General features: G+C 35.9%; 2 protein-coding genes across 3 annotated transcripts; one reads left to right on the top strand and one right to left on the bottom strand.

Annotated features, from left to right (window-relative positions):
- The first annotated feature begins 649 nt into the window (after positions 1-649).
- On the top strand, positions 650-4767 carry LOC132281569 (transcription factor MYB98-like). Its single transcript, XM_059783266.1, has 3 exons — positions 650-1236; positions 1514-1640; positions 4147-4767. The coding sequence occupies exons 1-3, from the start codon at positions 650-652 to the stop codon at positions 4765-4767; spliced, it is 1335 nt and encodes a 444-aa protein (XP_059639249.1).
- Positions 4768-8980: 4213 nt separating this feature from the next.
- On the bottom strand, positions 8981-14699 carry LOC132283435 (phosphoenolpyruvate/phosphate translocator 1, chloroplastic-like). Of its 2 annotated transcripts, XR_009472030.1 has the most exons (10): positions 14161-14699; positions 13306-13428; positions 13061-13213; positions 12680-12765; positions 12371-12455; positions 11081-11200; positions 10903-10971; positions 9581-9710; positions 9297-9443; positions 8981-9126 (listed from the first exon to the last, which is right to left on the bottom strand). XR_009472030.1 is itself a non-coding variant. In XM_059785379.1 (9 exons), exons 1-9 carry the CDS (start codon positions 14566-14568, stop codon positions 9367-9369), a joined length of 1251 nt encoding a protein of 416 aa, XP_059641362.1. In that variant the 5' UTR covers positions 14569-14699; the 3' UTR covers positions 8981-9366. The 2 variants fall into 2 exon arrangements, 1 of the variants encoding a protein (XP_059641362.1); XM_059785379.1 differs by having other exon boundaries at positions 8981-9443.
- Between the last annotated feature and the right edge of the window lie 824 nt (positions 14700-15523).

Genomic DNA, 15523 nt, shown 5'->3' with positions numbered 1-15523 from the left:
AAATGAATTACAGGCTAAAATGGTCAATTTGCAACTAATTTTTCAAATCTATTACTTCTTTTTGCCACGCTTTGCACAGTCTCTGAGACCTAAATTTCAGTCAAATGGGTCAATTGACTGAGGCTCTAAGAAATCTGCTTCTGCCGTGACTAGAGTAACCTAATGATGTGGCATTAGTAGACCGGATATATATTTTTTAACTTCGAAAATATATACCAATTCAAATATAATGAGCTTATACACCCAGTAATTTTCTGACATGTACCCAGTTGGAATGAATCCAAAGAAGCTGTTAGGAGTGGATTACTATCTCAGGTGTCCAATAGTTTTGACCCTTTGACCAAATTTCTAAAAATGGAAAATTACATTAAGGCACAATCATTATTAATGTTCTCTAATTTGGTAAGTATTAATCTGAATTCTTGACTAGAAGTGAAGTCTCAAACACTCACTAGTTCTGTGCAATTCTAACCATTGGATCAACCCATGATTTAAAGGGTCAAGATCAGTCCACAACATAATAAATGCCTTCAAATCCTCACCTATTAAGAAACACAAAGGAGAGAGACAGAGAGTGAGAGAGAAAGGAGAGAATTTCATTACATTAAACCAATTTCTTCCTCACTTTCTCATGCTTAATTTCTCTCCCATGGAGTTAGACACAAAGTACAGAGAAGATCTCACCTATCAACCACTTCTCTTGTCCCATAATTTCTTGAAACCCGAAATCGAAGATGAGTTCTCATTTGAATCTTGTTCATCCAAGAACTTCTTCCAAGATCTTCACCATTTTGATCAGTTTTTGCTTAATGAGTCCTTAGTGAACCTTGAACCCGGGGTCCAAACAACTTGTTTCGATCCTATCGACCCCTTCTCGCATGGGAATTCGAATAATCTCAATTTCTTTGAGCAGTTTAAGCCATTTCATGTAGAAAATGGTGGAAATGGTGCAATCATGCAGAATTTTCAGGTTGGTGGATATTTCAATTACCCTAAGAAAACTCCGGTCGACGTGACCATGGCCGGTCGAACCCTAACTTTTCCCTTAAGTTACCAAGAGGCCAAACCTATGAATTTTGTGATACCAGATGAGGGCTCATGCATAATGGCTGATAATGGGTACTACAAGGAAGTTGGTATGAAAAAGAACAGTGCTTCTAAGTCGAATAAAAAGGCATGCAAAAGCCGTAAGAAGTCGAATTCAATCAAGGGGCAGTGGACCATTGAAGAAGACAGGTGAGTACAAGATCTACTTTTAGTATTTTATATGGATTTTAGGCTAATTCTTTTTTATTTTTTTAAAAATTACTTCAATCAAACTCATGCGCCCACAAATATTATCTCTATCAGACCTTGAATACTTGATCTTTTCTTTAGAGAAGAGATATCATATCATCTAAACTACTGACGTACCATTGTTATTTTTAGCTATATATATATAAAATAAACTATATGTTTTTTTTTACGGTTTTTGTGTTTGATGATATAAATTTATTCATGTATATGCATACAGACTCTTAGTTCATTTGGTTGAAAAGTTTGGAATGAGGAAATGGTCTCATATTGCTCAGATGCTGAAAGGAAGGATAGGGAAGCAATGTAGAGAGAGATGGCACAATCATCTAAGGCCGGACATCAAGGTTCCCATCTATTCTCCGTTTCATGTTTACTATACACAATGTTTATTACTCTTACCGATCAAACATATATATCATACGTGTGTATATATATATATGTGTATAATGTACAATTTTATCTTTGTCTTTCCCTAGTATATGCCAATCTAGCTATATATAGTGCATATAAAACATATTCTTATAACTTGAGATTAAATTGCTTGATGCATCACCAAATGATTCTAGCTGTAGAATCAGAAAAGTGTCCCTACTCCCTGCACAATATTAGTCTTATATATCTTTTTTTGGGTAAATATATTAGTCTTATATATCTATCTATATACATATGATAACACCATAGAAAGTGATCACATTGTATATCTATATATATAGATAAATTTTCTGCATGATATGTATACTCACGAACTGTTTTTTTTTTGCTATTTTCATTTGACATTGCACTCTAACTATCCTATTCTGTAACTTACCCACACAATATATATATGTATCCTATTCTGTAAAATCAGAAACCCTAGTTTGCTTACGAATTTGCTTTGAATTTTTGGTTGATGTGTTATCAGAAAGGTGAGTTTGCTAAATCACATAGGTTAGGAAATTAAGCTTGCTCGATTATATAATACACAGACGAGAGCATAGATGCATATAGACAGGTGTCAATTTATACAGCATATGCATGTACATATACTTCCACTGTCCGCACACACACAACTACTCAATTATCTGCTACTTGGTCATGAGTGCTATATGAGCATATAATTTTGAACATAAATCTTATAAAGAACTCAAGACATAATTTCAAAAAATAAAGAAAAAATGAAAAGGAAGTTGCTCGAAAAAGACAACTGCTACTACTCATTATTAATTTCCATTTTTCATGGCTGTTGGAAAGATTCATGCTACAATATTGGTGCAGTTGACAGTTGTGATTGTCCGATCTCACCTATTACAAGTAAAAATACACACAAGGATGAAAATCAATGGCCGCACTTACACACTGTTGATTACCGCGCCACGATCCTCTGTAACGTAGGCACAACTGGCCAGCGCTTACCTGGCGTGTCTACGGTGGACTAGGTATTCTCGAGCTATCTATCCAATAACTGAACTCGCTGGTCGAGGAAGGGGTCGCTACCCTTCCTCTACTGTGGACGTGCCCCGCTCTAATCAGATAGGCTCCTCCCCCCCTGGCTCGCTCGAGGGTGCTCTTTGAAAGAGCGACCTCGGCTAACCTGTTTTACACACTTCCCTTCTCGGCTAAGGAAGCCTCAGGATAAAATAGGGATAGAGCCCTGCGAGGTCATGAAGGCAGGACCTCAAAAGGGACCTATTCCCTCTGAAGTACAGGAATCTGAGGACATGTGGATAGGTGGCTGAGATCCAAGAGCTCGCCTCAGCTCGAGACCAACACAAGGGAGAAAGGATACTCGGTACCTAAGCTCGAGCAAGGAAGGATAAATGACGCATTAATTGCGAAAAACATTTGATAAGACCCATATTAATTAGGGAGCGCCATTACCTCTTTTGACTGGGGGGCAAAGCATCGCAGCCCATCCATCAATGTCTCATCCGTCAGAAGAAAAGACCCTTAAACCCTTGGGTAAGAGCGGACTCATCCGAAGGACTAAAAGACATTGACCGATGAGGTAAACACTATAAATAAAGGGTGTTAATCAGCCTTTAAGACAACAACTTCCGACATTAATAGCTATTCTCTGACAAGCTCGAGCTCATACGGTACCGAGGTCAGTCTTCCATTTCTTAATCTCCATACCTAGAGAATTCATTGTGTTGCTTGGATCTCCACTTGATTGCTGGTCTCAAGATTCTTGGCTTACGAGGAACGATCTTCGATCTAATCCTACTCACGAACTACCTTCAACACACATATGGATTCATTTGGTTTTTGAGATTGTCATTATGCAAATAGTACGTCGGTGGGTTCGTCCGGTTGTTTGCCGAATATCATTGCATTCTTTGGATGGAGTGAAGTAGGATCCAAAAATTATTATTTTTGTTTTATTTTTATCATTTTCTAGTGTGTCTGGTCCTTTCAAAAATCATTTTCCTTTTTTCCAATAATGCCACATTTATAAGATAAAAAATTGTGCCTTGCAGCCTTTTCCTTAATTTGTCGCCATGTTGGTATAATCTCATACGTACAATTCACAAGCCAAATTCACCATCATGGGAGTAATATGTTCATAATATACACATATAAAAACAGACACATATAATACAGAAATGATCATTTGCACACTAATCAGCAAGAAACTTTTTCACGTCAAGTATAGTGACTATTGTATATGATTGCTATGTTTTTTTTTTTTGGTAAGTACCTGTTTTTCACTATCATATCCAACCCTCACTATACTTAACATGGCCTGAGAAAATTTTTTACTCACTGGTGTGGAAGAGATATTTCCCTATATATATATATATATATATATATATATATATATATATATGCAATTAATTGATTTCTCTCTTAAATATATGTTTGCACATGCAGAAGGATGTTTGGAGTGAGGAGGAGGATAAGATACTAATTCAGGCCCATGCAGAAGTAGGAAACAGATGGGCTGAAATTGCAAAGAGACTACCAGGAAGAACTGAGAACTCCATCAAGAACCACTGGAATGCAACCAAAAGAAGGCAATACTCTAGGCGAAAATGTCGCTCCAAACACCCAAGACCAAGTTCTCTTCTTCAGAACTATATCCAGAGCTTAAACTTAGATATTATTGCCAAATCTGATGACAATAATTCCAAATTTAATGCTTCATCTGGTACTGCTGGCATTCATGCTCTCCTCAAACCTGATGATCATGCTAAAGCACAAAATCTGGCATTAGAGGCCTCCGAGTTCTGTCCCGGTGACCGGCTGGTTCCGGATTATGACTTCGACAAGATCCCGGATTTCGCTCTGGATGAGAAATTGTTTGAAGAGAGTGGTGGTACTATTGATTCTCTTCTTCTTGATCACTTGCCTTGTGGTTCTGTTGTTGATGAGAAAAGCTTTGACCTGGAGATGATGCCACCATTAGATGATCATCTGGCATCATTTATGCAATGTACTGAAGTGAAGAAGGAGCTGGATTTGGTGGAGATGATAACCCAAGTCAATCTTTAAGTTCTTTAATAAAATTTAATAGATACAATGATATTATATATATATATATATATATAAAAGAAATACTTGCCCCAATATAGCTCAGGCATTTGGGATTCTTGGAAGTGAACTTATTAGTATGAGAGAGAATATAATTACTGTATGTTATTAGACTTGTTTTGAATTGTGATTTGAAACATTTGTATGGAACCTTGGGTTTGTAGCTACCAATCTATTATTACTATATATATTTCTCTCATATCTATTTGATAGGGTCTTGATTGTAGTACACCTAGTTCGGTTCATGACAGTTAACATCAGACATACTCCCGATGCTTGATGCATGTAAAACTCGGTCACAATCCGACTTAACAAGTCTAATCACACACATGCACTGGTTAGGATTTGAAACGAGTTGAGCTGTGTGTTATGTGGTTCAAGCTTGGTTTGATCAATCAAATAATTGTTCAAACTCAAATTTGGGTTGAATCCCAAGTGTTCGAGTTTGGCTGATCTCTTTGCTCACTAGCTTAGTCAATCTAAAGCTTAAACTTGAGGCCATTTAGAGCTCAAACTCATACTTGAGATTGATAAGGAAATATTTTGTGGTTGTCGGACATTTTCAAGTGACACGTTGAAAAGTCAAAATACTTGAACTATCAAGGCCACTTGGAACATTAAAAAGTCAAAATACTCACCTACAAGCCAACAAACCCGGTATCGCACCCAGGTCATCAAACCTCGAGGGTCTAGCCCTCGAGTCACCAAATCCCTAACATCACACTGAGGTTACCTTGAGGGTCTCACTCTTGAGTCACCAAACATTGGCATCATGCTTAGGTCATCAAACCTAGCATTGCACCCAGGTCAACAAACCTTCAGGGCCTCTCCCCTGAGTCACTAAAACCACGGCATCGTGCTTAGGTCTCTAAACCTTGAGGGCCTCACCTTCAGGTCACTAAACCTTGGCATTGCGCCTGACCAGGTCATCAAACCCTGGCATTGCGCCTTAGGTCCCCAAACCTCGAGGGCCTTGCCTTCGAGTCATTAAACCATGGCATCGATCACGCCCAGGTTACCAAGACGTACTCGAGGAGCTAAGCTTCAAAGCTTTGTCAGAATCTCGCTCAAATAAAATATGAAATAAAGGTATCTCGAATACTTGACGCCTCACCCTAGCCTTGGGATATTATAATAAATGATCTTGGATTGGTGGATGATAAGTCTGAAGATGTTTCGCAAGAAGCCTGATCAATGAGACAATGGATGTATATGTTGTGATAGAGAGCCTTAACATTACATTTAATGCTTTGATATGCATTTAATGCTCAAGATAAGAGAGGTTTGGCATATCGCATGGCTCAATGAGAAGAAGTGGCCTCTTATGTTCCTAGGGGCATCATACCTACCTATGTAGGTATGAGGTCAGGGACAATACATGTGATAGACCATTGAGTAATACCCTGATGGTCCTTGGCCCATAAATACCACTCTTAGAGAAAGCATTAAGGAATGAAGACTTAAGAACTCTGTCATGATACCAGCTGCATAATCCCATACCACCATTATCATTCTCATTGATCAGTTTGCTTTTTCTCGTTCGTCCAGATCGTTCTTTGTGTAGCCTTCATATTTATTATGTTTAAGATATCACCATTTTTATATATTTTATTGTGTTACGAAAAAGAACCCCTACAGATTTCAAACACAATCATGTTATGTATGTTAGATATACTCACTCAACGGTAGAGTTGGTGGTGCCCCCAAGTGATGCAGAAGGCAGGGTTTGTGCGCGAGCCACCATGTCAGAGATCCGACAGAGTTTAGGGTTTGAGGGGAGAGATGAATAATTAATTAAATTTTACATTTGGCGACTATTTATCTATTCTTGATTTTTGTAATCCTTTATAGTAATAATTTAATTTAGATTTGGTCAATAAAATCTAATTTTCCTAACTTACTTTTCAAACTTTTTCTTGGTCCAAAAATGTCATATGCACTTTTTCATCCAATTATCCTTCACCACAGAATTTATAAAAAATTTCCCAACTCATCCAATGAACAAACACCCCATTTGATGATCAAAATGCCCTCTACATGTGTAAATTACGAAAAAAACCTCAATGAAATTTGATTTGGGTCCTCTATTCTTTGATTTGAGCTCATTTATTCTTTTAAAGAAACTGAGGTTATTTTCATAATTTATTATAGAGGGTATTGTGGCCATCAAATGGGTGTTTGTTCTTTGGGTGGGTTGGAGGCAATTTGATAAATTTTGTAATATAGGGAAATTGAATGAAAAATTACGGAGGGGCATTTTAGACCAAGAAACAGTCTGAAATTTCTTTTGGGGGTGTAATTAATATGGAAAACTTATTTGTCAAACCCAAATAGTTTTTAAAAATTTAGTAGAGCCATAAATATCAATAATTGACTAGTGAGGTTTGAATTTTTTTTTCTTACAAAAAAAACTTACCCACGCAGGATGCTGAAAAGAAAAAAATTGTTCTTTTTTCACAAAATGGGCAATTCACATTTTTAAGTGTTTACATTTGCATTCAAACTTTTATCGTTAGACCAAACCGTGATGTTGTGACACAGCTAAATTCAAGTATGCAACGAAGCAAATACAACCTTTTTATTTGATTAATTTAGGTATGTTGTATCATCATGTTGCTTATAAATATAATAGTACCCATACTTTGCATTCAAACTTTTGTGGCAGAGAAGTTTAGGTCAACCTTTTTATTTGATTAATTTAGGTATGTTGTTATGTAGCTCTACAGTCAAACTTTTGTGGCAGAGAAGTTTAGGTCAACACCTTTTACCCCTTATGGAAACCTTAACTGATATCCCCTTATGAAGCATTTTTGTAATACCAACATAACTATTACGACTATTTGTGTTATAAGCATTTATGATATTTTATTAGGATATTCCGACAAATCATTATTATTATTATTATTATTTTTCAGTATTACGACAAATTTGATCACTTCAAAATACAAAATATAAGAAAAATGATCTTTAGGCAGAAATTTTTAGTTAAAGTCTTCCATTTAATATTTTGCATACCTCGGGCTCCAGCCGGCCCTGATTTGTGGGATGCAATCATGTAAGGTGGTGGGATTCAATTTGGTTCCCGGCTTCCCGTCAACTTGTGGATGCAAAGGCTTCAGCAAAGGATGTAATTTTTGTTTATGTTTATGTTTATGTTTTTTGTTTTTCTTTTCGACCTTAAAAGTGTTCTCTAATCATGGGAAAGCCTATCTTTTTCAATGTGTGGTTTTTATTGGGGTAAACTGTACTTGATCAGTTGATCTGTATTTGCTTGTTTTTACTATTTTGCTCTTAAACTATTTTAATACATTTTAATGAAAAATTAAAATGAAATTTGTTTTAGAAGGGCAGAATTGAAATTGTAAAATCTTAAATCGCTGACGTGAGTATTGACAGGTGTTGATCATTAAAAAAGGGAGAATTTATTACAAAACTATAGGGAAAAAAAATATTCGTATAATTTTGACAAAGTTCATGGGTGTTCATTGTAATTTACCCTCATATTAAAATCCTTGACTAAAGATGAGAAAATTAACACTTATTCCCCCGCAGCTTATACACAATTTCTTGGAATAAAATTAGGAATTTGTAAGTAAAATATATAACTTTCCAATTTCCATAGCCTTCGAAGTTAGTTTACTATTTTAACTATTTTAAAGAAATTCAAATTATTTTCTTTATTCATATTTTTTGTTTATCGAAGCTGACATGTTCATAGCACTTGCAGTTATTCCATATTTGCGGCATTGACGTAATGGTACATTTGGAATAAATTCCTATCAGAGCTAGCTTTCACCGGAGATAAAGACAACCAACGATCAAGATCTTCTGTGCATTGTAATTAACGAACAAGATCTACTGTGAGCTTCAAACTCAATTGTAATTCTTGCGCGGGAAGATTTGATTGGCAACGTAAATAGGGCTCTGAACATTGACTAAGCAAACCAAGCTCGAGTTTGAAAAGTAATGCCCCGACTCAAGCTCGACCACTCTATTAAGACTCGACTTGGACAAACGTTTTATTGATCAAGCCGAGCCCAACTCAAACTGCTATACGCTCAGCTGAATTGCAGCCCTGTAAATTTGTTAACAAGCATCTTATATCCCTCACACAAATCAACTGTTAATTTGTTATTACTCCAAGCATACAAATTTTAAGCAGGAGACAAATGCCTAACCACAATCAAACCAATCAAGTGTTCATACACCAAAGAATTGATATTCAGAAGTTCCTTTTCTCCGAGTAGAAAAGTTCGCCGTTCCTTCTCTCCGAGTAGAAAAGTTCGCCGTTCCTTCTCTCAAATACGGGAACCATACATCCTACATTTAGAACAGCTACTACTTAACAAGTGCTCGTCACAGAACATAAAAACACAACCAACAATGTTCTTCCCGGATCAAAACTTTTGCTGCCATTTAAGTTATTGGCGTCCAACAAAAGAATAAAACCATAACCAAGACCGAAAAGAAAAAAATGGAGATTAACGTACAAATGAGTTCTTTAATATGACTTCCTCGTCTTAAAATTGTGAACTACCAGCAAAAAATTTCAAACAAACTTCAAGCTGTTTTTGTCTTTGGCTTTATGCGCTTCACCCTTGAATACAGGAACACTCCAGCAAGAGCCGCTCCAGTACCTGCAACAAAACACAGGGAAAACATTCTGTAAATGAACAGCAAAGAATATTCTTTTTCTTATAAAAGAAAAAACCAACAGAGTTCTTTTAATTATTAATATTTTGTTGGTTTTTGTGTCAGATTTAAGCTATCATACCCAGAGAGTTGATAGGTGAGACAGGTGAGCGGAAGAAGAGAACAGATGTCACAATCACCACCACTCGCTTCACGCAATTGCCCACAGAGTGGGTGACTGGGGATACCCTCTGCAATATCATATAAGAAACCTGCATAACAAACTCACATTAGCATTATCACGAGGAAGACAGCCTTCATAATAGATGATGGAAAAATTGAAGAAAATGGAAGTCTTTCAACATGTACTTGACAGGATGCTTTTATGTATCTCTACATCATTAAAGAGGCTTTGTCTGAATGAGAGAGTGCACCCAGGCGCACTAGCGTTCATAAATTAAATTATAATTCAGTGCCTACAAATAGCTCAATGGTAAGTGGTCGGCATTTGCAGGAGTCAAAGTCCTTTTTTAATATCAATCTCAATGTTGAAAATATTAAAATTAAATTCCTACAAGTATAAGCCAGTGGATTAATACAATATCACGAAATGCAAGGTGTTATTAAAAATCCAATAATATATAAACAATAGGTCTTTGCTCCTTTTATATTTATTTATATTTGCTAAATATTTTTTCTCACTTCTTCCACCCACGCTTTTTTATATTACCTTCCTCGTATCCTTGCACCACTTTTAATTTGACTATATCACTAAATATTTTCATTTTCAAAAAAAAAAAAAAAAAAAAACAAAAAAAAAAACTGCATAACTCTATATAACTTTTGGCGCACATAACTAGACCATTTTGTCAAAAAAATTGACCTTGCCATTAATAGGTAATTTTCTCCAATGCACAGCGATTTTTACCAAGTGTTACCATTGGCTTCTCACCAATATATTCTTTCTCAAAATTCATCATTTTTTGTTCCCAAGTCATCAGTCGCCACATCCTCGATGGTAACATCAGTTTCTTAACAGCCTGGCGTTCCATCCATTCAAATATGGTGGGTAGCATAACAGACCATGATCTATCACCCTTATAGTGATTACACAACTAGTTTGAACATGTGCAGCAACATCCTAAAAGTTTCCAGCAACATATTAAGAAACACTCGTAAAATAAGTAAGGCCTAGCAAAAATTACCAAACTAGCAACAAATGAACAACATTTTCATTTGAAATCATCAACACACTCAACCCATCATAGCAACAGTACACAGTTTTGTGATGTGATACAACAGATTCAACAGTTCAGTTTAAACTACAGCGAATGTTATACTTTTAACGTTCAGCTTGAACCACTTACCAGGGCAATTGCTGTAAAAATAAACTAAACAAACTTAATAACATGACATATGACTTAAAAAGAAAAATGAAAGAAACACAACATTTGAAATGCTTACCTGCTGATACGCATGGAAGCAGAGTGCAGCAATGAACGATCTAATGTAAACCTGTTTAACATTCAATCCCTGACAAGCAAACCATATAGATTTCAGATACCAAAGTAAAAAAGATGATTTTTATGTGAACCAGATAATATAAAGCAGAAACAATTTCTAGCTCTCAAAATTTACTCACAGCAGATTGCAGGTATGAAGGGGTGACTTTGACTCCTTCCATGAAAAGAGTAACAGGAGCCAGCAAGAAAAAGGACATAATTGTTATTATCGAGAAGAGAGTAATGTTGTCCAACGATTCCTGTATTAAAAAAAAAAAAAAACTACTGGTTATGTACTAATTAAAATAATAAGAACGTTAAAAAAATAAATAAAAAATAATCAATTTCTATTGTGCTGGAGAAGAAAGATTATTGTGCAGGAAGTATCATCCGCAAATGACAAGGGAGCCTTTGGATTTTGATCCAACGGTCCAAAAAAAAAAAAATGAAACACCTTTATACAAAAGATTCTTTGTTTCGAAAAGCACAAAACCGCCTATATTACGGGTTTTTTTTCCCGATGAAAAGGCAACTCTCTGGTCCTGGGTCCATCTCTCTCTCTCTCCATAATGCGAACACTCCATCGGCAACTCTCCTATGGGTTTTTGGTCATTACTGTATTGGGCTAAACTAAACTCTCTCTCTCTAATGCACCCAGAAGATACACAAAAAGCATCTTTTCTCAATTTATGGCATGATTCATTTGGTTAGAAAGGGTAGAAAAGTTTAAACTGTTTACTTGAGATTCTTCTGTTCATGTACAAGCAAAAACTTATTTCACAGCCCTTTCACGAAAGTAATGCTTTATTGATAATAAAAGAAAAACCATAACCGTGCTACCCATTATATTTTAGAGTTTGATGTGGTTTTCTTTGCTTTCTCTGCAACTTCTGTCTGATGCAACTTGGTTGAGAGAAATTTAGAGTCAAAGATAGAAGATGCACAAGTCTATTTGATGGGATTTTATATATTTGAATGCTTGTTAAGCTTTTGGTCAAAAAATCGGAGATGCGAATTTAACGCACTAGATGGTTTTGAATATTCAAAAACCATATACCTTTTTTTTTTCCCTGGGTAAAGTGGGAAAAATATATTAATATGAACAATAGAGTACAAGAAAAGACAAGGGCATACCCTTGTCAAAAAAAAAAAAAAAAAAAGGAGGTTGGTTGTTTTTTGGGCCGCTGGATCAAATCCAAAGGCTCCCTTGTCATTCGCAGATGGCACTCCCCGCACACCAGGGAGCAACTGAACACTTCTGTATATATGTATATATATAATATACTATGACAAATTGATTAAGGTATCTGCCCTCCACACAAGTACTTAACATCAATTCATAAAAAGGAACAACCTTTCTCAAATTATTAACACACTGATCTCTAACATTGTGGTGACTGTGAAGATATAAAACTACCAGTGAAGAATACCTCTTTTTTAACCATGAACTTTTTGCTAAGGACATTACGAGATTGGTTGGTCAAATTAGAAGCCATTGCACTCCAAAATCCAGCCCTGTTTCACCCAAAAAATAAAGATCATATATACAATTTAGAAAAATCACTTCAATTACTATTCACTAGTTATTTTAGAAGAATCCAACTGCACTAAGGTAAATAAAAATCTCAAGCTAGAAGGACATATGTGTTTCTTCAATTTCTTTTAATTTTCCCAGATTTTGGGGAAGAAACAAAAGTGGCAATAACTAAGAACCAAAAAATGATTTTGTAGTGCCTCACCAATTAAAAGAGGCCTCAGTCATTGACGCAAGTGCCACTCCACCAACAATTGGTACAAGAGAAGAAACTACCCAAGGAGTAGGAATCTGTTTCAGCAGGATGATTACAGAGAAAAAGTTCAAACAACTCACACAACAATGAGTAATTGTCAATATAAAGGTACAAAACACTGCATTATCATCCTACATTGTGTCCCATCAACAGTCAAAGCCAGCAATTGATGGTGATCATTTTCACTAAAATAGATTTAATGATGTCAACTTAAAGGGAATGAAAATTTCTATCAACCTCACCAATAGGAATTGAGCGTAAAAATATAAACTCCATCAAGCATACAAATAAACTAGGAGAAAGACAAGTAAAAACATATAAAATGCACACCTCTCCTAGAAACATAGCTGAGAGGATAACTGAGAAAAAGGGCTCCATAGCTTTAATTGTGTGAGTGAATGAAACAGCAACTTTTCCAAGACTCATGTTAGTGAAAAGGTTGCCTAAGGTGTGCACCACTGCCAACGGCAGGATTGCTGCAAGCTGTCAAGTAAACAGTAGTCAATTTTTTAGCCACTGTGATAAAATGATCACTTATTACATAATACAACCATTTCAGCATAATGTAGGATTACCTGTGAACCACTAATTTTAGGCCGTTTGTAGAGATTAAACGTCCACATGAAAATAACAAGTACAGTTCCAACGGCAAATTGTACTGTGGTTACAGTTACTGGAAATGGGAAGACTTTCAGAACCTGTGAACAATAAAAATTATCAATCATGTTATTCTTTCTCTATCAGTAGTTCCAACACAGAAATTTAACATGCAATACTCTCTTAAAACTTAATTACATCAAAAATTGAGGTAGTCTGAAAACTAAATCATAATTTGATGCACTTTAAGCATATTAAAATGACTTATTAGTGATTTCTTAAACAACAATGGAAATATAAGATAAAATTATATCACGTCATCTAATTTTTAATTCATTTGTCCACAATCTGAATATTTCAGGAACTTCATTATTTGTATAAATCAAAAGCAGAGGAAAGCAAATTAAGAGCAAAAATTGATCCTTTCATTGCAATATTTAAAATTCATGCTTTTGCATGTTAGAAAATTTGAGTTTTAAAAACTCAACAAAGTTCAATAAGTGGGAATTTTCAACAAGTTCTAACATGCTACATAAGTCCTAAAAATCAACAATACTAAGAACAGATCCTGTAAATTTAACCAAACTCAGCCTCATTTGAGAGGTTATTCAACTATCATTTCTTGAAACAAAGAATTCCAGAAGTATAGTGTGTTTGTGTACAAAAACTATCAAAAATATATATATACACACACATAGAGAGAGAGGCGCGCACACATTTCAAGCCAGATCACAGCAAATTAAGAACAATATAATCGACAATACATCAGATTTCATACAACAAAAACGCATAGTTACACCAAAAAAACGAAGAAAATGTTTAAAATCACGAACCTGTTTGTTGTAGATATTGAAGTATATGTTGAAAAGGTACCAGAGGCCGAACAGAGCTCCAAGCTGCAACGTGCTCGCCATGCTCTCGGACTTCGAACTCTCGCCGGCACTCTCGGGGACCGACGTTGCCCTAACCTCGAAACCATCCGATTCGCGCTCCGGAACCAGAGGCGGAGCCGAAATCCAGCTATTCAGTCCCGACGACGACGATGAAGATGAAGAACATGAGATTGAAGGCAATCTCCGAGATGACAACGCAGGGACGCCATTGACGGGGGCGAAATCAATCGATCTCGAAGGCGACGATACAGACAAAGGATTGAATCTACATGGACTGCTAGGGCTTAGAGGTCTTCGAGGTTTTGGAAGCCAAATCGAAGGACATAAGGTAAATGCAGTGCTCTGCATTTTCGAGGTCCAGATCAGAGAGAAGAGAGAGAGAGTCTGAACCCTTTGTTTGAGAGAGAGAGAGAGAGTTTTTAGAGTGTGTCTGAAACGTTGGGGACTCCGTCGAAGAAGACAGAGGTTGGTTTAAGACTAACGTACGCCCCTGCGCAGTATAGCAAAGAAGAGAGAATCAAAAACTGAAGTGAAGGAAGGATATTCTCGGGAATTTGGGTAATTTCGCGATATTTTGAATTGTTGGCGGCTTGGATCTGTTTAGGTGGACAGAGGAAATTATCCCACACCTAACGCCAATGAATTTCCTTTATTACCCCCACAGAAAGGAATTGGGAGTGGAAACTATAAAATTTTAAAACTATAGGTAGTGTTGTGTTACTACTAGTGAGTTGGGTGCATGTGATGTGCCTTCTTCTGAAATAGAGTAATACTAACGTCTTGTCTGCTAGGAAAAAATAGAAATAAGGTCTTCAAATTGAAAACGTTAATTCAGAATCAGATCTAGGAAAACAAATGGGGGTTTTGATCTCTCCTTTTAAAGAAAAAATGTTCTAAAAAGGGTTGAGAGGTTGAAAGTTTGAATTTCATTAAAGACACTCTTATAACATTGTGTAAAAACACATGCAAGATAATTGAATTGGGAATGTAATTTTCTATTTTTGGATTGCGCATTGTCGATTCAATGGTGGTGTATAATATTGCCTTTTTATTACAATGAAATTTATAATTTTTTGTGTATGGGCAATGTGTATTATATTTTAGGGTAAATTATAGTTACCTCTCTTGTTTTTGTTTTTCCTACAAATCTGTTAACCAAATTTTATGAAATAATAATTTTGTCATTTCATTGTATAAAATGTAATATATTACCGAGTATATTAATATAATATAAGGACATTACCGACTTTTCACACTCTAGGTTATTTTTCGATAGCCAAACGAATTTAGGAGAGGTCAAGGT

This window comes from Cornus florida, unplaced genomic scaffold (assembly GCF_030987335.1).
Source record: "Cornus florida cultivar Cherokee Brave unplaced genomic scaffold, ASM3098733v1 CherokeeBrave_3.0.0_Hap2_Chr11, whole genome shotgun sequence".
Taxonomy (NCBI): Eukaryota; Viridiplantae; Streptophyta; class Magnoliopsida; order Cornales; family Cornaceae; genus Cornus; species Cornus florida.
The sequence above is the reverse complement of the archived record's forward strand: the minus strand, read 5'-3'. Positions and strand labels throughout refer to the sequence as shown.

Excerpts from the sequence above, each read along its gene's own strand:
- LOC132283435 (XM_059785379.1), bottom strand. The coding sequence starts at position 14,568 with ATGCAGAGCACTGCATTTACCTTATGTCCTTCGATTTGGCTTCCAAAA. Across the intron at positions 12,766-13,060 it reads CAGCTATGTTTCTAGGAGAG|ATTCCTACTCCTTGGGTAGT; the intron begins GTGTGCATTTTA and ends CTGCTGAAACAG. Across the intron at positions 9,711-10,902 it reads GCTTCCATGCGTATCAGCAG|GTTTCTTATATGATATTGCA; the intron begins GTAAGCATTTCA and ends TTTGTTATGCAG.
- LOC132281569 (XM_059783266.1), top strand. The coding sequence starts at position 650 with ATGGAGTTAGACACAAAGTACAGAGAAGATCTCACCTATCAACCACTT. Across the intron at positions 1,237-1,513 it reads TGGACCATTGAAGAAGACAG|ACTCTTAGTTCATTTGGTTG; the intron begins GTGAGTACAAGA and ends ATATGCATACAG. Across the intron at positions 1,641-4,146 it reads ATCTAAGGCCGGACATCAAG|AAGGATGTTTGGAGTGAGGA; the intron begins GTTCCCATCTAT and ends TTGCACATGCAG.